The sequence below is a fragment of the Mobula hypostoma genome, chromosome 12 (assembly GCF_963921235.1).
Source record: "Mobula hypostoma chromosome 12, sMobHyp1.1, whole genome shotgun sequence".
NCBI classification, from domain to species: Eukaryota; Metazoa; Chordata; class Chondrichthyes; order Myliobatiformes; family Myliobatidae; genus Mobula; species Mobula hypostoma.
The window spans coordinates 3,959,280-3,984,432 of record NC_086108.1 but is presented as its reverse complement, the minus strand read 5'-3'; the positions used below and the strand labels follow the sequence as shown (position 1 = coordinate 3,984,432).

The 25,153-nt window shown below is 43.9% G+C and overlaps 1 protein-coding gene across 2 annotated transcripts in view; it reads right to left on the bottom strand.

Moving 5' to 3' along the window:
* The window catches only part of coq8b (coenzyme Q8B), a 101,508-nt gene that overhangs the window by 33,660 nt on the left and 42,695 nt on the right, over positions 1 to 25,153 (bottom strand). For both annotated transcript variants that reach the window (XM_063063503.1, XM_063063504.1), the window contains exons 7-8: positions 22,297 to 22,382; positions 5,063 to 5,203 (exon numbers count right to left, since the gene is read on the bottom strand). In XM_063063503.1, coding sequence (XP_062919573.1) covers positions 5,063 to 5,203; positions 22,297 to 22,382 — 227 coding nt within the window. The remainder of the gene's footprint in view (positions 1 to 5,062; positions 5,204 to 22,296; positions 22,383 to 25,153) is intronic.

Sequence of the window (25,153 nt, the reverse complement as noted above, 5' to 3'; positions counted from 1 at the left end):
TTCAAAAAGCTAAAAAGAAAGGAGGTTTAACTTTACCCAATTTTAGGTTTTATTACTGGGCAGTCAATATACGGAATCTTACGTTTTGGTTATATTATATTAATCGAGAGGACTGTCCAGTCTGGGTTTCTTTAGAAGAAGCTAATTCTGTTAATAAATTTTCTATCATTTCTCTTCTCGGATCCTCAATTCCTTTATCCTTAAGTAACTGAACTGATAATTTTGTAGTTAAACACACCTTGAGGATTTGGGTACAATTTAGAAAAATTCTGGTTTATTGAGTTTTTCACTTTCAAATCCCATATTTTCTAACTTTTTTTTAAACCTTCTATGACTGATGTAGTTGTTAAAGAGTGGAATAGATTGGGTATTCATTGTTTTCAGGATTTCTTTGTTAGAGATAGTCTCTCTTCATTTAAACAATTGTCAGCTAAGTATAGCTTACCCAAAACCCATTTCTTTCGATACTTACAAATTAGAGACTTTTTGCATTCTCAAGTACATACATTTCCTAAAAGCCCAGATAAGAATTTACTTGACACAATTTTTAATTTGAAACCCTTCCATAATGGATTTATATCTAATATTTATGGAATGTTGTTCGGAATGAGAAATATTCCTTTAGACAAAATTGAAAATCTCTGGGAACAAGATTCACAGATTCCAATTTCTGAGGATACTTGGAATAAAATTTTTAAATTGGTTAATACCTCATCGCTATGTGCCCGTCATTCCCTTCTACAATTTAAAGTGGCTAAAAATAAGCTGTCTGGTTTTTATTCGGATACATCTCCCTATTGTGATAGATGTAACAATGGAGAAGCTTCACTAATCCATATGTTCTGGTCTTGTCCGAGTCTTGGAAAATGTTGGAAGGAAGTGTTCCAAACTTTTTTGGTGCTTTTTAAAGTAAATTTTAAACCTAATCCTTTGACTGCCTTATTTGGTATCATTGGAGGAAATGATATTATGCTGGAGACACATGATTTGCATATTTTGGCCTTTATTTCTCTTATAGCCAGGAGGACATTGTTGCTGAAGTGGAAGGATGCCTCTCCACCTACTCATACTCACTGGTTACATGATGTTGTGTCATGTTTACATTTAGAGAATATCCAGTGTTCAATTTCTGAACCTAGACAAGGTTTTTTAACATTGTGGGGACCTTTTTTGAATTATTTTCAAAATCTTTGATTTGCTCTTAAGCACAGATGTTGGCTAACAGTATGTTTTATTATATGATAAGGACTTTTTCCTTTTCTTTCTTTTTAACCAAACAGCTGGTTTTTTTTCTGGTAGTGGGTTTAGATTTTTTTTGTATAACAAAGTATATCTTTTCAATATTATGTTTAAATTCAATGTATACGGATATGAGGTAATGAAACTATATATGTGATTGCAATATATTGTAATCGATATATATTATATACCTTACTGTACTCTGTATTATTTTATGTAAGAAATCAATAAAAATATTGAAAAAAAAGATGTTGCCTGATCTGCTGAGTTCTTCCAGCATTTTGTGTGTGACATCCTGGATGGTGAGGGCTCTGGTGATCTGTCTACTTAGCACACCAATATAAACTCATCAATAAGCTCCAAGACCTTGGCCTCAGTACCTGTGCAATTGGATTCTGAATTTCCTTACTTGTAGACCCTGGTCAGTTCAGATTGACAACAACATCTCCATCAGCACAGGTGCACCACAAGGCTGTGTGCTCAGCCCCTGCTCTTCTCACTCACTTTACACTTGTGACTGTGTGGCTAAGCACAACTCCAATGTCATTTTTAAGTTTCCTTACAACATCACTGTTATAGGCTGAATCAAAGGTGGTGACAAATCAGCACACAGGAGGGAGATTGAAAATCTGGCTGAGTGGTGCCACAACAACCTCCTGCTCAATGTCAGCAAGACCAAGGAGCTGATCATTGACTTCAGGAGGAGGAAACTGGTGGTCCATCTGCCAGTCCTCAGTGGGGGGTCAAAGGTGGACATTAAATTCCTTGGTGTCATGATTTCAGAGGACCTGTCCTGGGCCCATCCATGTAAACGTGATTACAAAGAAAACATGGCATCGCCTCTATTTCCTTAGGAGTTTGCAAAGACTCGGCATGACTTCTAAAACTCTGACAAGCTTCTATAGGTGTGTGGTGGAGAGTATATTGACCAGCTACATCACAACATGGTATGGAAACACCAACACCCTTGAACGGAAAAATCCTACAAAAGGTAGTGGATTCAGCCCAGTCCTTCATGAGTAGAGCCCTCCCAACCACTGAGCACATCTACGTGAAATGCTGTCGCCAGACAGCAGCATCCACTATCAAGGATCCACACCACCAGATGTGCTCTCTTCTCACTGCTGCCATCAGGAAGAAGGTACAAGAGCCTCTTGGCTCACACCACCAGGTTCAGGAACAGTTACTACCCTTCAATCATCAGGCTCTTGAACCAAATGGGCTAACTTCATTTAACTTCACTTGCCCATCATTGAAACACAGAAAACCTACAGCACAATACAGGCCCTTCGGACCACAATGCTGTGCCGAACATGTCCCTACCTTAGAAATTACCTAGGGTTACCCATAGCCCTCTATTTTTCTAATCTCCCTGTACCTATCCAGGAGTCCCTTAAACGACCCTTTAGTATCCACCTCCACCACCATCGCCGGCAGCCCATTCCACACACTCACCACTCTGTACATAATAAACTTACCCCTGACATCCCCTCTGTACCTAAGCATCTTAAAACTGTGCCCTCTCGTGTTAGCCATTTCAGCCCTAGGAAAAAGCCTCTGACTATCCACATGATCAATGCCTCTCATCACCTTATACTCCTCTATCAGGTCACCTCCCATCCTCCGTCACTCCAAGGAGAAAAGGCCAAGTTCACTCAACCTATTCTCATAAGGCATGCTCCCCAATCCAGGCAACATCCTTGTAAATCTCCTCTGCACCCTTTCTATAGTTTCCACATCCTTCCTGTAGTGAGGTGACCAGAACTGAGCAGAGTACTCCAGGTGGGATCTGACCAGGATCCTATACAGCTGCAACAATACCCCAATAATGGAGGAGAGGTACCAGAACAGATCCCTGAGGCACACCACTGGTGACTGACCTCCATGCAGAATATGACCTGTCTACGACCACTCTTTGCCTTCTGTGGGCAAGACAATTCAGGATCCACAAAGCAAGGTCCTCTTGGATCCCATGTCTCCTTACTTTCTCAATAAGCCTTTCATGGGGTACCTTATCAAATGCCTTGCTGAAATCCATATACACTACATCTACTGCTCTACCTTCATCAATGTGTTTAGTCACATCCTCAAAAAATTCAATCAGGTTTGTAAGGCATGACCTGCCTTTCACAAAATCATGCTGACTATTCCTAATCACATTATGCCTCTCCAAATGTTCATAACTCCTGCCTCTTAGGATCTTCTCCATCAACTTACTAACTAATGAAGTAAGACTCACTGGTCCTAAATTTCCAGGACTATCTCTACTCCCTTTCTTGAATAAGGGAATAACATCTGTAACCCTCCAATCCTCTGGAACCTCTCCCATCCTCGTTGATGACACAAAGATCATTGCCAGAGGATTGGCAATCTCCTCCCTCGCCTCCCAAAGTAGCCTGGGATACATCTTGTCCGATCCCGGTGACTTATCCAACTTGATGCTTTCCAAAAGCTCCAACACACCCTCTTTCTTAATGTCTATATGCTCAAGTTTTTCAAATCACTGTAAGTTATCCCTACAATCACCAAGATCCTTTTCCGTAGTGAATACTGAAGCAAAGTATTCATTAACTACCTCCGCTATCTCCTCCGGTTCCATAAACACTTTTCCACTGTCACACTTGATTGGTTCTATTCTCTCACATCTTATCCTCTTGCTCTTCACATACTTGTAGAATGCTTTGGGGTTTTCCTTTATCCTGCTTGCCAAGCCCTTCTCATGGCTCCTTCCTGCTAGCCTTATAATTTTCTAGATCTCTATCATTACTTACTTTTTTGAACCCTTTGTAAGCTTTTCTTTTCCTCTTGACTAGATTTTCAGCAGCTTTTGTACACCACGGTTCCTGTACCCTACCATCCTTTCCCTGTCTCACTGGAACGTACTTATGCAGAACACCACCTAAATATCCCCTGAACATTTGCCACATTTCTGCCGTACATTTCCCTGAGAACATCTCTTCCCAATTTATGCTTCCAAGTTCCTGCCTGATAGCTTCATATTTTCATATTTCCCTTTACTCCAATTCAACGCTTTCCTAACCTGTTTGTTCCTATTCCTCTCCAATGCTGTGGCAAAGGAAATAGAATTGTGATCACTATCTCCAAAATGCTCTCCCACTGAGAGACCTGACACCTAACCAGGTTAATTTCCCAATACCAGATCAAGTACAGCCTCTCCTCTTGTAGGCTTATCTACATATTGTGTCAGGAAACCTTCCTGAATACACCTAACAAACGCCACCTCTTGCTCTAGGGAGATGCTAATCAATACCTGGGAAATTAAAATCTCCCACGACAACCCTGTTATTATTACACCCTTCCAGAATCTGTCTCCCTATCTGCTCCTCGATATCCCTGTTACTATTGGGTGGTTTAAGAAACACCCAGTAGAGTTATTAAACCCTTCCCGTTCCTAACTTCCACTCACAGAAACTCAGTAGACAATCCCTCCAAGACCTCCTCCTTTTCTACAGCCGTGAGACTATCTCTGAAATATTTCCACAAACCATGGATTCACTTTCAAGAACTCTTTGTCTCATGCTTTCAATACTTATTGCTTATTTATTTATTATTATTATTTTTTCTTTTTGTATTTGCACAGTTTGTTGTCTTTTGCACTCTGGTTGAAAGCCCTAGTCGGCGGTTTTTCATTGATTCTGTTGGGGTTATTATTTTATAGATTTATTGGATATGCCCACAAGAAAATGAATCTCAGGATTGTATATAGATGTACTTTGATAATAACATTTAGTTTGAACTTTGAAGAGATGGAATCTCGTCATCCAAATGAGAGTTGGACTCTCAGCAAGGGAAATGGAGGTACCTGGATCTTAATGGCTACCTCTCGGCCGTCCTTCAGTTCTCCGTGATGTACTTGTCCGATCGAAGCAGCGGCAAATGGCTTCTCCTCAAACACCGCCAACTTGTCGCGCCAGTTTGGGCCCAGCTCCGTGTCTAGGACTCTCTGAGAAAAGAATATTGAAGAGGTTGGTTCAGTTCGCTAGTCATGACCCAACCAGCTCGACGTTTTCTAGTGACTTTTCCTGCAGTCTCCCTTCTCTCCAAACAGCACAAGGTGCTGGAAGCAGGAGGGAGACTGTAGCAGAAATCACAGTCCAAGGATATTTAACAGCAGATAAATATCTGTTTATACACCGAAAGTGGTCTGATCCAATAAAGTACTACAACAGTCAGTGAAATCTATTTACAAATGGCAGTAGATAAGTGACATTTAACAAGATTCTTTTGACCAACAGCAAATATCTTTATGGTTTAGGAATCCTCTGTAATGCTCTACAACAGGTCGTCAAAACTGCCGAAAGAATCACCAGCAGCAGGCTACTCACCATCCAGGATATATACACAGAAAGATGCTGGAAAAAGGCCAATAACAACATGAAGGATTCCTCCCACTCTGCTCATGGACTGTTTGTGCCACTCTACGTAGTATCCACGCCAGGACCACCAGACTCAAAAACGTGTGTGTGTGTGTGTATACACGTACGTGCATGCCATCATGACAAGCTTTTGGTACGCTCATCATACGGCATGTTTTGGGCATCTGAAACCTGGTGGAGCCCATCCCTCTCCAGGTTTTTTTTTGTTAGCTGGAGAGCGTGAAAGGGAGCCGGCCGGGAGTTCTAAAGTTTGGCCGGGCAGTGGGGTTACCACCCCCGAGATCATGCTACTAGGCAAAGCAAGTGTTAAACCTATGTCAGGAAGTTGCTTATTGACTATAGCTCAGCATTTAACACCATCATTCCCACAGTCCTAGGCCTCTGTACCTCCTTCTGCAACTGGATCCTTGACTTCCTAACCGGAAGAGCACAATCTGTGTGGATTGCAAATAACATTTCCATCGCACTGACAATCAACACTGGCGTACCTCAGGGATGTGTGCTTAGTTCACTGTACTATTCTGTCTACACCCATGACGTGTGGCTAGGCATAGCTCAAATGGCATCTATAAATTTGCTGATGATACAACCATTGTTGGCAGAATTTCAGATGGTGATGAAAGAGTGTACAGGAGCGAGATATACCAGTTAGTTGAGTGGTGTTGCAGCAGAAACCTGGCACTCAACGTCAGCAAAACCGAAGAGCTGTTTGAGAACTTCAGAAAGGGTAAGACGAGGGAACACAAATCAATCCTCATAGGGCGATCAGAAGTGGAAAGAGTGAGCAATTTTAAGTTGTTGTGTGTCAATATCTCTGAGAACACAACATATTGATGCAGCTATAAAAAAGGCAAGACAGCAGCAATACTTCATTAGGAGTTTGAGGAGATCTGATTTGTCAACTAAAACACACGGAAATTTCTACAAATATTCCGTGGAGAGCATTCTGACTGGCTGCATCACTGTCTAGTATGGGGGAGGAGGGGGGCCTACTGCACAAGATTGAAGCAAGCTCCATCTTGGGTACTTGTCTCCATAGTAACCAAGAAATCTTCAAGGGCAGTGCCTTACGAAGGCACCATCCATCATTAAGGACCCCAATCACCCAGGGTATGCCCTCTTCTCAGTGTTACCACCAGGGAGGAGGTACAGAAGCCTGAAGACACACACTCAACAATTCAGGAACAGCTTCTTCCCCTCTGCCATCTGATTTCTGAATGGCCATTGAACCCATGAAACCCTCACTACTTTTTAAAAATTTATTTGTCTTTTACTACTTATTTTAACATAACTATTTAATGAGACAAGGTTAGCAGAGCTGGGACTTTTCTCTTTGCAGCATAGAAGGATGAGAGGGGACTTGATAGAGGTTGACAAGATTATGAGAGGCATAGATAGGGTGGATAGCCAGTACTTGTTTCCCAGGGCATGAATAGCAAACACCAGAGGGCATATGTACAAAGTTAAGGGAGAGAAGTTCAGGGGAGACATCAGGGGTAAGTTTTTTACACAGAGGGTTGTGGGTGCCTGGAATGACTTGCGAGGGATGGTGGTGGAGGCTAAAACATTAGGGGTATTTAAGAACCTCTTGGACAGGCACATGGATGAAAGAAAAATAGAGGGTTACGGGGTAGTGTGGGTTTAGCACTTTTTTTTAAGGAATATATGGGTCAGCAGAACATCGAGGGCCAAAGGGCCTGTACTGTGCTGTAGTATTCTAGTATCTAGTGTTCTAGATATATACTTACCCTATTTTTTCTGTATGTTACTGTACTTATCATGTATTTCATTGTACTACTGCCGTAAAGTTAACATATTTCACAACATGCACTGGTGATGTTAAACATGATTCTGATAAGAGTGCAAGGAAAGTTGTCCATTATCCAGAGTGGGAAGAGAGAACAGTCACTAAGTCAGAAGTGTGTCACTATTATAACCGCAGTGGCAAGAACAAATGACCTAAATTTCAGAATTAAAATCAGGTTTAACATCACTGGCAAATGCCGTGAAAAATGTTGCTTTTCAGAAGCAGTACAATGCAATACATAATTTAAAAAAACCTATAAATTACAATAAGAAATTAATGTGAGTGTGTGTGTATATATATATATATATACATACACATACACACACACACACATATATATATGTAAGGAGGTTTCGATTTTTATGTTACTGCAGAGGCTAATTAAAATGGCGTCTTTGTTATGTAATCTGGGGAATGCGGCTTTGTTGTCTTAAACGCTGAGAAAGTTTGCGCTAGCAGCTTGTTGTGGTTTAGAGGGTGATAAGAAATACGTTATTAACCAATTGGGATAGTTGTTATGGTTTTGGTGTATTTGAAGATACTGTTTGCGAGGGGGTTTTGGGGCAGAAGGTGGGAGAGCGAGACAGAGGCTGGACGAGGTGCTGTGAGTCCGCTAATGGGGTCGGACCCCGAGCGGGATGTTCGGCGAGGAGACGGAGACGGACTCGTGTGGAGCGTCTGGTCGACCACCGTTGTTGGTCCCAGGCGGCCGGTCGAGGTGGTCCGAGGGGGTCGCAGGGTGAAGAAGAAGGTCCTTGAGCTCCAACGGTTTTGTGCACGAAGAGATTGAACTTTGATAAGTGTGGCACCTTTTATTTTCCTTTTATATTTTATTCTCTTTTAATTATATAGTTCCAGTAATATCTATAAACTGTATATCATTTAATTGCATCTGGTGTATTGTCTGTTACTTGGGCGGGGTGGGGTACCTCACACAGCATCCACACCAACTAATTACCCAGTTTGGCGGGGCCGAGGCTGTTTCCCTAGACGACAGCGAGCCCAGTGACCCTGAGGGTGGCCAGGGGGGCTACATTGTGGGGGCTTGTCCGGGATGCTTGAGTCTGTTGGTATGCTGTGTGGGTGCCCTGTTTAAATCTGTAATGTGTGTCTCTGTGGGTTATTTGCTGGTGATTGCTGTATGTGTTGTGGGTGAGGTCTTTGTTCGAGTTCAGACTAGCATTGACGAGTTGGAGGTGGAACTCGGGGCTGTCCATGCAGTTGGGAGAGAGAGGAAAGAGTGGTCTGATTTGGAGGTAGAGTCTGCGAATAAATGTTCTAGCTCCGCCTGGCACTTGGGATAGTGTCCACCCCAGGAGGGGCGGAGGCGTGTGAGACGTGGGCGGAGCAGATCTCTCAGTTGTTAGATGAGTGGCAGTGCTCGGTTGAGGGAGAGTGACAGGGATTGGTTGAAAGTTTGAGTAGGCGGGCTGGTGACAGCGTTAGAGCTGTCAGGTTCACTTACACCGTAGTGACAGCTGTCAGTTATCTGAAAGAGGGGGGAAAGTTTTCAGTGTGTCTTCTCTGGCTAGGAGGGCGGCTAAATTGCTTGCAGTGCCAGGGGGATCATTTCAGGGGATCAGTTGTTCAGCTGATCAGAGAGGTGTCGGGAAACTTAGTGGAGGCCCAGTGGGGGAAAGGCTTGGGGTCTCTGGGGAAGCACGTTCCCAGCAATGTGCCACTGAACTTCCGCAAGGAAAAGACCCTATTCCTGAAGGCTTAGAGGGACCACACCCCAGGGTGTCGTTATGGATAGAGGGAAGCGATGCTAAAGCTATCCTCGACCCCGGGGCACAGATCAAGTTGTTGTACAGTTCATTTTACAACCGGTGTCTGAAGCATTTATCCTTGACAACTGCAAGGGCATCGGAGATTTTGGGTACTAGTGGCAGTAGTTATCCAGAAGACGATGATTGGTTAATGACCCTGGAGTTCATGGGGGCATTGTCTGGGCACCCAGCATGTCGAGTTGCTTCTGAGGACGTGTGCAGCAGCCTTGAGCCGGTACCGAATTTAAACGAGACCCAGTGGTGGTACGGCTTGGGGAAAGTAGCTGAGGGTGAGACCCTCTTAGTAGATGCTCCGAACCACCACGAGGGAGGGGAGTTGACCGCTGAAGACACCTCAGTGAGAGAGAGGTCACGGCAACTGGACCCTGGCGGCATGGAAGATGAAGGCAGCGTGTGTAGGGATGATGCGATGTGGTTTAATGTGCTGCATCTGAGGGGTGGATGTTGCCAGATCCTGAGGAGTGCGGCTGTTGAGCTGAAGATGGCTGTTACTAGTTCCCTAGGATTCTTCCGATCCGAAAAGACGCCCAAGGGCATATCCGGAGCCCCTGCATCCTTCCTGCGGGGCATGAGGAAGACCATGGGGGAAGTGAAGGTGTGTGGAGTTTTGACGTATGTGGATGACCGCCTAGAGCTTGGATTCGCCTGGGGGGACTATGAGGCGAGGCGAGTGGCTGAGCTCGGGCGACCGAAGCGAAGTGTCAAATGTGGAGGAGTTTTTGGCCGGAGGAGTTTGGTGCAATGTGAGGAAAATGACCCGACATACCAGTTGAACTTCCTGGTGTTGGGACAGACAGTGGTGGACCGGGGGATGGAAACCCAGGTCGTCAATCTGAATGAGACACAGGGAAGAGAGGAGATTTGCACCGCACTGCGGTCATATACTGACGAATTAATCCAGCGAGAAGAAACAATGACCCGCCTTCGAAGGGATCAGCAGAAACTCAAGACATCGATTCAGAACAGATTGGAAGACTTACAAGTTGGGGAAGATCAAGGAAGTGTTCTGACTAAGGTCAACAGAAAACCGAGAGCCCAGGGAGGGGAGTTTGACTACACTCCCGAGGAGGTGAAAAAATGGAGGACAGATCTCGGAAAAGGGAGGCGGAGGCTTGTAAGGAACCTGAAGATGACTATCGCGAGTTTAAATGATGTGGAAAAACTGAACGTTGACCTGGAAGACGTCCTGAGGAAGAAACAACCGGAGGCTGAACATTCTTTATCTGCTGCTTTTCAGGTCAGGGTGGAAGAAGCTGGTGGGGTAACTGCGTCCCAGATTGAGATGGCCAGGAACCCTGAGTCAGAACTGCTGAGGCTGTGGCGAGAGTTGAAGGAGTCCCCGAAGGAGCTGACGTCTCGACTGCAGGAGGCTGAAGGGGTAGCCCCGGCTTAATGTTTCAGTTTGGAGAAACTTAACCAGTAGCTATCAATCGAGGGAATGAGGAAGGATACGGATTCGAAGGATGATGTGCTGCACATGTGGAACATGCTGCCTTTCGCTAACTTCCCCGTGATTGAGGAAGAGACCTTTGGCCCTTCTCCCACTGAGTCAGGTGTAGTGGGGAGGGCTAGCTGTGGGCAGTCTGAGTTGCGGCAGGATTGGGAAGGAGGAGAGGCGGGGCCCTGGACATGGGACTGGGGGCTCCGAGCTGTAGCAGTGGCCTGAGTGAGAGAGGAGTTGGCAAACAGGCCCGAGGTATCCCTAGTAGTGTCTGAGCCTTTTGGGTTTAGGTGAGAGGGTACGGAGGTCTCAATCCCAGATAGGTTGGCCTATTTAGCGCCCATGGGACGGGAGTAAGGTCCACTGTTTGGGGAGCACTGTCACTGTGTGTATCTGTGTATGTGTGTGTTGTGTGTCTGTAGGACTGGGTGGCGAGTTAATTAGAAGTCATGAGGACATGACTTTATTTGGTGGGGGGGAGGAGTGTAAGGAGGTTTCGATTTTTATGTTACTGCGGAAGCTAATTAAAATGGCGTCTTTGTTATGTAAATCTGGGGAATGCGGCTTTGTTGTCTTAAACGCTGAGAAAGTTTGCGCTAGCAGCTTGTTGTGGTTTAGAGGGTGATAAGAAATACGTTATTAACCAATTGGAATAGTTGTTATGGTTTTGGTGTATTTGAAGATACTGTATGCGCGGGGTTTTGGGGCAGAAGGCGGGAGAGCGAGACAGAGGATGGACGAGGTGCTGTGAGTCCGCTAACGGGGTCGGACCCCGAGCGGGACGTTCGGCGAGGAGACGGAGACGGGCTCGTGTGGAGCGTCTGGTCGACCACCGTTGTTGGTCCCAGGCGGCCGGTCGAGGTGGTCCGAGGGGGTCGCAGGGTGAAGAAGAAGGTCCTTGAGCTCCAACGGTTTTGTGCATGAAGAGATTGAACTTTGATAAGTGTGGCGCCTTTTATTTTCCTTTTATATTTTATTCTCTTTTAATTATATAGTTCCAGTAATATCTATAAACTGTATATCATTTAATTGCATCTGGTGTATTGTCTGTTATTTGGGCGGGGTGGGGTACCTCACACAGCATCCACACCAACTAATTACCCAGTTTGGCGGGGCTGAGGCTGTTTCCCTAGACGACAGCGAGCCGAGCGACCCTGAGGGTGGCCAGGGGGGCTACATATATACACACACACACACACATATACATACACACGTATATACACATATATGTACGTGTGTGCTCGCACACGTGCATGCACATTTAAGATTCAAGTTCATTATCAGAGTACGTATAAATTAAACCACCTTGACATTTGCTTGCTCACAGGTAGCCACAAAGCAAGAAACCCAAAAGAAAAAAGAACCCAATTAAATTTTAAAAATGTGAAAGACCAATACTCGGTGCACGAGAGAAAGGAAAAAAACACAAATCATGCAATTGAAATGAACAACAGCATTTTGAACCAAAAATGAATCCTCAGATACACAGCCATTGAGTAGGCCCAAAACTTTGCTTATCAGTTCATATCAGCAGTCACAGAGCACAGCAGCCGGGGCAGTCTTCACAGCCTCAGCGCCATGGAGCTGACCATCTCAGAAGATGAGTGAAATCGGCTCTCGTCCCAACAACCACTGTCTTACATAGGGTTGCCAACTTTCTCACTCCCAAATAAGGGACAAAAGTAGCAGTCAAATACAGGACACTTGTGTTTACCCCGAGAAAGACAACCATGACCATGAAGCCTTGCATGGGCACCTGTGTGCGCATGCGTGTACGTGCCGATTTTTTTCTACAAATTGGTTTTGGCGATTCTGTTCAGTGAAATTACACTGTACACACATTATTTCTACTTTATATAGGCTGTATATATATATATATAAATGATTTATCATATCATTCCTGCTTTTACTAAAAAGATTCTTAGAGATAGGATCTATAGGCATTTAGAGAATCATGGTCTGATCAGGGACAGTCAGCATGGCTTTGTGAAGGGCAGATCGTGTCTAACAAGCCTGATAGAGTTCTTTGAGGAGGTGACCAAGCATATAGATGAGGGTAGTACAGTGGATGTGATCTATATGGATTTTAGTAAGGCATTTGACAAGGTTCCACATGGTAGGCTTATTCAGAAAGTTAGAAGGCATGGGATCCAGGGAAGTTTGGCCAGGTGGATTCAGAATTTGCTTGCCTGCAGAAGGCAGAGGGTTGTGGTGGAGGGAGTACATTCAGATTGGAGGATTGTGACTAGTGGTGTCCCACAAGGATCTGTTCTGGGACCTCTACTTTTCGTGATTTTTATTAACAACCTGGATGTGAGGGTAGAAGGGTGGGTTGGCAAGTTTGCAGATGACACAAAGGTTGGTGGTTTTGTAGATAGTGTAGAGGATTGTCAAAGATTGCAGAGAGACATTGATAGGATGCAGAAGTGGGCTGAGAAGTGGCAGATGGAGTTCAACCCAGAGAAGTGTGAGGTGGTAAACTTTGGAAGGACAAACTCCAAGGCAGAGTACAAAGTAAATGGCAGGATACTTGGTAGTGTGGAGGAGCAGAGGGATCTTGGGGTACATGTCCACATATCCCTGAAAGTTGCCTCACAGGTGGATAAGGTAGTTAAGAAAGCTTATGGGGTGTTAGCTTTCATAAGTCGAGGGATAGAGTTTAAGAGTCGTGATGTAATGATGCAGCTCTATAAAACTTTGGTTAGGCCACACTTGGAGTATTGTGTCCAGTTCTGGTCACCTCACTATAGGAAGGATGTGGAAGCATTGGAAAAGGTACAGAGGAGATTTACCAGGATGCTGCCTGGTTTAGAAAGTATGCATTATGATCAGAGATTAAGGGAGCTTGGGCTTTACTCTTTGGAGAGAAGGAGGATGACAGGAGACATGATAGAGGTGTAGAGGAATAGATAGAGTGGATAGCCAGCGCCTCTTCCCCAGGGCACCACTGCTCAATACAAGAGGACATGGCTTTAAGGTAAGGGGTGGGAAGTTCAAGGGGGATATTAGAGGAAGGTTTTTTACTCAGAGAGTGGTTGGTGCGTGGAATGCACTGCCTGAGTCAGTGGTGGAGGCAGATACACTAGTGAAGTTTAAGAGACTACTAGACAGGTATATGGAGGAATCTAAGGTGGGGGCTTATATGGGAGGTAGGGTTTGAGGGTCGGCACAACATTGTGGGCTGAAGAGCCTGTACTGTGCTGTACTATTCTATGTTCTATATCTTAGTGTTATTTTAGGTTTCATGTGTTATTTGGTATGATTTGGTAGGGTTTTTTTTGGGTCTGGGAACGCTCAGAAATTTTTCCCATATAAATTAATGGTAATTGCTTCTTCGCTTTACACCATTTTGGCACGAAAGGTTTCATAGGAACGCTCTACCTTAGCGGGGGAAATACGGAACAAGGGCGGTCCCGTATGGGACAAACCAATTTAGCCCAATATACGGGATGTCCCGGCTAATACGGGACAGTTGGCAACCCTAGTCTTACACCCAAAGGAGGTGTAAGATGCTCCTTCCCTCTTCTAGTCTGCAGGTCACCCTTGGGCAAGGTGTAGCACCTGCTTAGCATATCACAAGTCCAGGTATGCAACCACTGATGCCAGGCAATCTCTGAAGGGTATTGTAAAGACACTGCCCCAGAAGGCGGCAATGGCAAACCACCTCTGTAGGAAAATTTGCCAAGAACAATCATTGTCAAAGACTATGATCATCCATGTCATACAACACGGCACAGAATGATGATGTCATATGACACAGCACATAATGATGATGATATAAAAATAAATTAAGTAGTTCAAAAGGAGAGGCAAAAAATTAAAAAGTAGTGACGTAGCGTTCTTGGGTTCAAAGTCCATACAGAAATCAATGGCACAGGGGAAGAAGCTGTTCCTGAATCATTGAGTGTGTGTCTTCAGGCTTCTGTACCTCCTTCCTGATGGTAACAATGAGAAGAGGGCATGTCCTGAGTGATGGGAGTCCTTAATGATGGACGCTGTAGTCTCTGTGGTGAAGGTGCTCCCATGGTGTGGCTGGTAAGGGAGATCTAGTAACAATGAATGAATCAGAATAGATTGTCGATTCTGGTTAATTGGGACAGCTGTTTGTTTGGACAACTCCTCAAAACTAATGGAAAAAATAGCCAGGATTCCCTTTGTTTATTTGGGACATTATGCCCTTTAATTAGGACAGGAGACTGTTGCTGCACAGTTATTTAACTGGCATTAGCTGCATGTACTTCTGTGGTTGTCAACAGTGTTCACTGTGCCTAGAGTGAACAGTTTTTAAAATAGCATCATTTGCATGCACTTATGTTCAAAAAGTTGTGATTTTTGTTACCAGCAGTTGATGAGAAATAAGCCGCAAGACAAACCAAATCTGATTTACTCACTATGGTTTCAAACTTTCAGAATTGGATATACCAGAAATGGACAGGAGCAAAAAGGAAATGATTTTGCTACTTCAACAAGATCGGAACAAGATCGGAACTACGAAGAATTAAGGTATCAGCAATCATCTTGAATGTTATAATGAAAATTAAAATTTGGAGGATACAATCAGCAAAAGCATTGTACAAAAGCAGTCTATTATCTGCATGAGGTGCCTGCACTGATTTTGTTCACTCCCAGTCAATCAAAAGGACATAGCATCATACACTGGATGCATTTCCCCATTGCTAAATATTAAGAATTAATATAGTTTTATAGTACTGTAATAGCCTTTGTATGGGTGTCAGGGTGGAGATGTGTCTCCACCAAAGGAGGTGTAAGGCACTCCTTCCCTCCCCTCAGCTGCAGGTCACCCTTGGACCAAGATCATGGTCACATGCAGCCATGGGAGCAGGTGGTGGATGGTCATATGAGCAGCTGGTGCATATCACAAGTCCTGGTTATGTGACCACTAACACCAATCAGACAGTATCTAAAGAGTATTGATAATGGCTAGGGTCACCCATCTCATAAAGACACTGTGCACAGAAAAAGGCAATGGTAAACCATTTCTGTAGAAAAATTTGTCAAGAACAATCATGGTCACCATGATTGATGATGATGAGTAGTAGTATTTGTAGTGTTCTAATTTGTTCTGTATTTCATTTAAATACATAATTTGTTACTAAGTTAAACAGTAGTTTGCCTTTTCTATTTACCTTTCAACTACTTTGGCTTCATCTAATTGGGGCAGCCACTAAATTGGGCCAAAATGTACTGATCCCCACGTGTCCCAATTAATCAGATTCCACTGTATTTTAAAGACAGGAAGATATGTAATTTAGAAGGTGGGGTTGTACGTGAAACACCATAGCCTGCATCCTAGAAACGGCAGTGAAATGAGGGTAGGCTAACTGCAGCATAGTAGTATCGTGGTTAGCACTGTTTTAAAATGCCAGCAGTCACTGATTAAAGTTCAGTTCCTGATGCTCTCTGTAAGGAGCTCTCCCTATGACCATATGGTTTTCCTCCAGATTCCTCTCACAGTACAAAGAAGTACTGGTTGGGAAGTTAATTGGTGATTGTAAATTGTCCCGTGACTAGGCTACGCTAGTGATTGGGGATCAGTTCCTGCCACTGCCTGTGCATTCTCCACGGCCGTGTGGGTTTCCTCCCGATACTTCGGTTTCTTCCCGAGTTCCAGAGGTGTAAAAGTTAAGGTGAGAAAGTCGTGGGCATGCTATGTTGGTGCCACTTGCGGGCTGCCCTGGCACATCCTCCGATCGTATGGCCACTGATGCAAACAATGCATTTCACTGTATACTCTGATGCACCTGAGAAAGAAAGCTGATCTCTCACTTATTTCTTTTACTACAGTGCAGTAACTAACCAGAATGCTAATAATGAACTGTATCCTTTGGTGTACCATTGGTAACCTTGCCTACTAGATAGCCCCAGTGAACAACACTACTACAGCGGCATTCTCCAGATGGTCCGCAAAACTGTGCCTTTCACAACTTTTACATCTTCTTTTCCTTTCAATTGTGTTCTGGTACTGTTGGAGCCTGTGATATATAGATTGATGGTGTGTTTTCGGGCAGATTGAGGTCAAGAAGCTTAGAGAGAAAGATTGAAAACATCAAGGTGAGTGTAGAATAGAGAGCCGTCTACCATCCTCTCGCTTGCTGCTGACGGAGGAAGGTGTCTGTGTGTGACAATCTCTCTCTCCTTCTTGCTTGCTGCGCCCGAGAGAAGGTCCTGGTGTTCCAATGGTCTCTCTCGCTTTCTCTCTCTCCCTCAATGCTGTCAGAGGATGGTACTGAAGTTCTGGATCTCTAGTTTGTGGATTGGACTGTGGTTCCTGGTCACTCCCTTTTCTGTTGCTATTCTGGGCAACTTTTGAATCATGGCAGCCTGATAATGAACACCAAACTGAACTGAATATAGATGCTTTCGATTTTGTGTTTTATTTTCTGTGTTTTCCCTCATTCTTTCTTGTTGCCGTTTGCGTGATTTCTTTTTTGTGCATGGGGATTAATGTTCTTGTTGCCATTTGTGCAATTTGTTATTTGCGCATGGGGGGGGTATTTTCTTTGAATGGGTTCCATGGTGTTTGTTTGTTTCGTGGCTGTCTGTGGGGAAGACAAATCTCAGGGTTGTACACTGCATACATACTTCGATAATAAATGCACTTTGAATCCTCTAAGCTCTTCAATCCAATGCTCTGGAATTCCCCTTCCACTGCCTTCTTCCTCACTGCTATTTAGTTTTGGATGAGCAAGAAACACAAGAGATTCTGCAGACTCTTAAAATCTGCAACAATGCACAAATTGCTGGAGGAACTCAGCAGGTCAGGCAGCATCAAAGGAAGGGAATAAACAGTCTATGTTTCAGCCAAAGTGCTTCATCAGTAAATTTGCTATCAAAGTACATATGTCACCATATACAACCCATGAAATAATAACCGTAACAGAATCCATGAAAAACCACATCAACTTGGGTAATCAACTGGAGTGCAAAAGACAACAAACTGTGCAATTACAGAAAGAAAGAAAGAAAGAAAGAAAGAAATAATAAACAAATAAAGAAATAATAAACAAATAAATAAATTAAGAGACCGTGAGATGAAGAATCCTTGAAAGGGTCTCCTCAACGAGCTTGCAATTTCCACTCTGCAGTTTCATAACAGTAACTTGGCTGAATTTGCTGATTACCCAACTCCCAAAAAGAAATTGAGAATTCCAAGTCATTAATAATTCTAGTTGTTAGTCAGTTTGGTGACCATTTTGTGTCGCACAATATACAGTTACACGTAACAGGGCAAATTCATGCCAACTCCTGCAATGAAAGGCTTGCAACCAGTAGCAAAAGCACCAAATCTAAAGCTGAAAGATTACTTGCAGTAGCCACACGTTTTCCTCCTTGTTTAAACCAGAACTATGAATGGAATTTATAATGCCGGGAAAAAACATTGTGATAAATCACTGATCGAATGTAGCACGCTGTTGGATTATGGCGTAGAACAGTTATTTTTCTAGTATTTTTCCTTGTAGTTTAACTTTTTTGTGCTTGCTTTAAATTTTTACATAATTTCCTATATCCACTGCTTGGCCACTTCAGTTGTACTTCCTAATAAAGTGGCCACTGAGTGCACGTTTGTGGTCTTTTGCTGCGGTAGCCCATCCACTTCAAGGTTCAACGTGTTGTGCGTTCAGAGACGCTTTTATGCACACTGAGTGTTGTGACGGGTGGTTGAGTTACTGTTGCCTTTCTGTCAGCTTGAACCAGTTTGGCCATTCTCCTCTGACCCCTTTCATTAACAAGGCGTTTTTGCCAACAGAACTGCCATTTGCTGGATGCTTTTTGTTTTTCACACCATTCGCTGCAGGCTCTAGAGCATGGTTTCCCAACCTTTTTCATGCCATGGACCAACAATATTAAGGCAAGGGGTCCGTGGACCCTGGGTTGGGAATACCTGCTCTAGAGACTGTTGTGCGTGGAAACCCCAGGCGATCAGCAGTTGCTGAAATACTCAGACCATCCTGTCTGGCACCAACAATTATTCCACAGTCAAGGTCACTTGGATCACATTTCTTTCGCATTCTAATGTTTGGTCTGAACAACAAATGAACTTATTAACCGTGTCTGCAAGCTTTTATGCACTGAGTGCTGCCACATGATTGGCTGATCAGATATCTGTATTAACGAACAGGTGAACCTAACAAAGTGGCCGCTAAATGAACAATTACTCAGTGAACTGAGATAGAACAATATAAAATGGCAACAATGCAGAATTAAGGGTAACAGCTACCAAAAAAGTGCAGAGCTCGTAAACAATAAAGTGCAAAATCATAACGAGGTAGATTGTGAAGCCAAGACTCCATCTTATTCAACAATAGGTCTGGGGCTATATGGGCCATCTCTGTTCCACATTCCAAGTTCAAAGTAAATTTACTATTCAAAAAATTGTATAAGTCGCCATATACTATCTTGAGATTCTTTTTCTTGCAGCCATTCACAGTAGAACAAAGTACAAAAGGATCAATGGAAAACTGCACACAAAGACTGACAGACGGTGCAAATACAAAAAAAAGAGATAGATACATGAATAAATAGATAAACATCATCATTATGTGCAGTGTCGTATGATGTGGGTGACCATGGTCTTTGACCATGATTGTTCTTGGCAAATTTTTCTACATAAATGATTTACCATTGCCATCTTCTGGGCAGTGTCTGTACAAGACGGGTGACCCCAGCCATTAATTATACTCTTCAGGGATTGATGTCAGTGGTCACATAACCAGGACATGTGATGTGCACCAGCTGCTCATACAACCATCCACCACCTGCTTCCATGGCTTCACATGACACTGATTGGGGGTGGGGGAGGAGCTAAGCAGGTGCTACATCTTGTTCGGGGTGACATTAATAAATAAATACTTTGAACATGAGTTGTAGAGTCTTTGAAAGTGAATCCATGGGCTCTAGAATCAGTTCAGAGTTGTGGTGAGTGAAGTTATCCACACTGGTTCAGGAGCCTGATGGTTGAGGGGTAATAACTGTTCCTGAACCTGGTGGTGTGGGACCTGAGGCTCATTGTGGTGAGTGAAGTTATCCACACTGGTTCAGGAGCCTGATGGTTGTGGGGTAATAACTGTTCCTGAACCTGGTGGTGTGGGACCTGAGGCTCATTGTGGTGAGTGAAGTTATCCACACTGGTTCAGGAGCCTGATGGTTGTGGGGTAATAACTGTTCCTGAACCTGGTGGTGTGGGACCCAAGACTTCTGTACCTCCTACCCAATGGCAACAGCAAGAAGAGAGCACAGACTGAACCTTTGACGTTGGATGCTGCTTTTTTGTGGCAGCATTCTTTGTAGATGTGCTCAATTGCTGGTAGGGCTTTTCCTGCGATGGACTGGGCTGTATCCACCACTTTTCATAAGCTTTTCCTTTCTTGGCCATTGGTGTTTCCATACTAACCTATGAACCAACCAGTTCCTTTGTTTGGGGATAGTTCCTTAAAACTCGTGAATGACCCACTCCCCTCTCTCCCAAACCTCTCCCATCACAATATTTCCCCTTCAAAACTTTTTTCAAATGCTTTTAATGGTCAGAATATGAAGGAATTCTTATCGGTCAAGAGTTCCAACCTGTAGTCCACTGACCCCTCTGTTAATGGCATGGGTCCAAAGCAAAAAAAAATTGTTGGGGACCCCAGTTACAGAGGATTTCAAAGCTTTGGGAGTAGCTACTCGGAAGCGCTGGTCAAATTTTACAAGGTTGACAGTGAAAGAATGTACTGTTTTTAGCTATAGATCGTTGTGGGGGGGGGCGGGGGAATGAGAAATTGCTCTGTGATCTAATAAGTGTTCTGTCCATAAGACCATAAATCCATAAGATATAGCAGCAGAATTAGGCCATTTGGCCCATTGACTTTGCTCTGCCATTTCATTATAGCTGATCTATTTTCCTCACAGCCCCAATCTCCTGCCTTCTCTCCGTAACCCTTCATGCTCTGACCAGTGAAGAACCTATCAACCTCTGCCTCAAATATACCCAATGACTTTGCTTCTACAACCAAATGTGGAAACAAATTCCACAGATTCACCACTCTCTGGCAAAGGAAATTTCTCATCTTTGTCCTAAATGGATCTCCCTCCATTCTGAGGCTATGTACTCTGGTCCTCCACCATAGGAAACACCCTCTCCACATACACATTATTGATCCTTTCAATAGGTTTCAATGAGGTGTAAATGAAATATTAATATACATGTTTTTCATGAATAAACTCTTCTCGGGTTTCCAGCCGGGTATAGGTATCGATTTTAACATACATTTCAATGACAAACTCCGCCTTCTTCATCAGGGATGATACCTAGGCATGTCTAGACTGGTGGTATATATACCACCATCATCTGTTCCTCCTGATTGGTTAGTCCTCTTTCAATCAGGTTTACGCTGACCTACCTTGTTTACATCGAATTCCAGTTCTTACTTGGAGCAAGACCTTTGTCTTTGTGAAAATTCTTTTTTTTAGTTTTATTTCAATGGATTCCTTCACTAGGTGGTCCCAAAAGGCATTGATGCAGCACTGTAGTTTTGTGCTAAAGTCAATCCTATTGCCATTGTGAATGCAATGTTCTGCTACTGGCGATTTCTCCGGATAACCCAAACGGATACACCTTCCGTGCTCCTTGATACACGTTTCCACTGTGTGCCCTGTTTGGCCGATAAACGCTGCTGCGTATTCACAGGGAATCCTGTAAACGCCAACCATCCTGAGTTCTGCGTCATCTCTGACCGACATAAGCTGTGATTTAAGCTTCCTTACGTCTGTGGATGATATTAATCTGGTATTTCTTCAGGATCCTGGCGATCCTTCCAGAAACCGTGGAAATACAGGGAAGACATGTGGTAGTGACGGATTCCTCCTCATTGTTAGGCTTCCTGGTTTTTCCATTGGCCTTTTTCAGGACCCAATTATTTTCCTTCACCTTGTAGCCATTCTGTAGGAATATTAAGAATAATCCTCTTATTTCCTTGTGGAGACTCCCCAGGTGCGAAATAGCTTTCGCACGGTTAATCAAAGTAGAAAGAATGCTCTACATTGGGAGATGTGATGGTGGCAACAGAAGTGTGATAGCAGAACATTGCATTTGCAAAGGCCGTAGGATTGACTTTGACAGCACAAAACTACTGTGCCATGCTTTTGGTACCACCTGGTGAAGCAAGCCGTTGAAATAAAACTAGAAAAAAGGAACTTTAGCAAAGACAAAGGTCTCGCTCTAAGTAAGAACTGGAATTCAATTGTACAAATTGTAAACAAGTTGAGACAGCCGAAACCTGATTAGATGAGGTCTAACCAATCAGGAGGGATGGACGACAGGGGTATAAAGACCACTGCCTAGGCATCATCCCTGATGAAGATGGCGGAGTTTGTCATCAAAACATTGGTTAAAATCAATACTTGTACCCAGCTGGAAGCCCAAGAGTTTATTCGTCATTATCGCCGAGAAAGCACTTGATCATTTTTCATATATGTATTTATAGTTCTTTTTGTAATTTATAGTATATTTTTATGTATTGCAAGCACTGCTGCCGCAAAACAACAAATTTTATGACATATATCGGTGATAATAAAAGTGATTCTGAATAAATTTGTTTAAGGAGCTGGTCTCACCACACTCACCATCATCTGCCAAGCGGGCATGAAATCCGCACTCTGTCGCACACGCTCAAAGATCTTCTGGAGTTGGGGGTTGATGAAACTGTTGTCTGCACACACAGAAAGTTGATAAGATGAATGGGTCAACTTTAAACTAGAGTGCAGTTCCAGCTGATAATTAAACCAGCTGAGCCCAACCCAACCATCGTCAACCCAGATGCAATCCAATCCCGGTCTAGCCCCATCGCAATCAACCCAGACAGGACCCAAGACTGACAACAGGATTTTGGTATACAAAACCATGAGGGGTATAGATTAGATTATTGCAAGCTGGCTTTTCCACTGAGGCTGGGTGAGACTTGTTCAAGAGGTCATAGGTTAATGGTGAAAGGTGAAACCTAAGGAGGAACTTCTTCACTCAGCAGTTGGTGCAACTGTGGAACGAGCTGCCAGTGGTGTATATGGGTTCAATTCCAACATTTACATTCCAATAAGTGACCTGATAGAGATGTTCAAGATGATGAGAGGCACTGATCGTGTGGATAGTCAGAGGCTTTTCCCCAGGGCTGAAATGGCTAGCATGAGAGGGCACAGTTTTAAGGTGCTTGGAAGTAGCTACAGAGAAGATGTCAGGGGTAAGTTTTTTTTTTTACGCAGAGAGTGGTGAGTGCGTGGAATGGGTTGCCGGCGGCGGTGGAGGCGAAAACGATAGGGTCTTTTAAGAGACTCCTGGATGGATACATGGAGCTTAGAAAAATAGAGGGCTATGGGTAAAGCCTAGGTAGTTCTAAGGTAGGGACATGTTCAGCACAGCTTTGTGGGCTGAAGGGCCTGTATTGTGCTGTAGGTTTTCTATGTTTCTATTTAAAAGAAATTTGGGTAAGTACATAGATGGAAGAATATGGAGGGCTATGGTCCAGGCGTGATCGATGGGGCTAGGCAGAATGAGAGTTCAGCATGGAATAGATGGACTGAATGGCTTGTTTCAGTAGTGCTCAATGACTCTAACCCTGAACAAGACCAGGATCACAAAAAGGGTGTTACTAGGATTCAACATTACCAGGACCCAACTCAGAACCTGACCCTGGTTAACGCTGAACTGACCCAACCCAAACTCACAAATTTCTCCAGCCAAAAGCACTGGCAAGGAAGTGGGGATAAAGGGTCCTGCTACACTGGTACAATCGGTCAGGTACAGAGCTCACATGCCAAACTTCAAGCACAACAGCCAGGTCAGTCCAACCAGAACAGATGTCTGTATCAGAATATACACCCAGTCACACCCAAAGTTTTCAGACATCTGACAGTGCTGGAGGTCACAGAGTCTGGAGGTACTTCAAACACACAGCTGGCAACTTGAAAGACGTTAGAAAAAGACCTCGTTCACCCTTGAGCACAGAAATGAGAAGCTGATCAATGCCTCCAACTAGATACACCTTTCAACGCTCATGGTCAATCCAAACTTCATCTAACCACCACAAATCCATAGCAACATCTAGAAAAACAGCACAGCATTTAATTTAAGAGTGGCAGAGAGGCACACACTGTTCCAACCTGTCCCACTGAGGTGCTTCCCTTAACCGCTCCTGAACATAAAACAGTACAGCAGTACAAGCCCTTCAGCCAATGATGATTTGCTAATCTTTTAAACTGCTCTAAGATCAGCCTAACCCTTCTCTCCCACACAGCCCCCATTTTCTATCGTCTTAAGTGTCTCTTAAATGCCCCTGGAATATCTGCATTTACCGATCAAGATGGCGTCAGTGAACAATGATTCCTTGGGTAACAATCTTCCAAAATTATCTCAGTTTTCCTACATCACTGCTTGTTCTTTTGTATAGCTTGTGTTAGGGAAACCGCTGGAGCCTGTGACGTGTAGTTTAGATATCAATTGAAGGATCCAGCACTCTGCTATCTCTGGAGAGTTGCCTCATGGAGATCAGCGACAAGAACACGAAAAGGACCAACGACCAAGCTGGTACATGGAAAAATCCAAAGATGGGACACAGGGTCACGAACAAATCCATTTCGAAGTGGGGAAGAAGACTGAAGCATCGAGGTGAAGGCTCCGGACCCAGTCAGTGAGCGCTCCCGACGGAGGCCATGTCCTGGGCCCAACGCCAGGACGACCGCATTCGGACCCAGTCGGCGGTCGCTCCCAATCGGGCCAGAGGGTCAGTGATCTGGCCACTGCTCGGACCAGACAGGAGATCTGAGTCACGGAATGACTTTTGGATATTCTGAGATTTACGTGATTGGACTGTACTTCAAATTGGTATAATTTGTATAAGACCATAAGACAAAGGAGCAGAAGTCGGCCATTCGGTCCATCGAGTCTGCTCCGCCATTTTATCATGAGCTGATCCATTCTTCCATTTATTTCCCACTCCCCTGCCTTCTCACCATAACCTTTCATGCCCTGGCTACTTAGATACCTATCAATCTCTGCCTTAAATACACCCAATGACTTGGCCTCCACTGCTGCCCATGGCAACAAATTCCATAGATTCACCACCCTCTGACTAAAAAAATTTCTTCGCATTTCTGTTCTGAATGGGCACCCTTCAATCCTTAAGTCATGTGCTCTCGTACTAGACTCCCCTATCATGGGAAACAACTTTGCCACATCCACTCTGTCCATGCCTTTCAGCATTTGAAATGTTTCTATGAGGTCTCCCCTCATTCTTCTAAACTCCAAGGAATACAGTCCAAGAGCGGACAAACGTTCCTCATATGTTAACCCTCTCATTCCCGGAATCATTCTAGTGAATCTTCTCTGTACCCTCTCCAACATCAGCACATCCTTTCTTAAATAAGGAGACCAAAACTGCCCACAGTACTCCAAGTGAGGCCTCACTAGCGCCTTATAGAGCCTCAACAT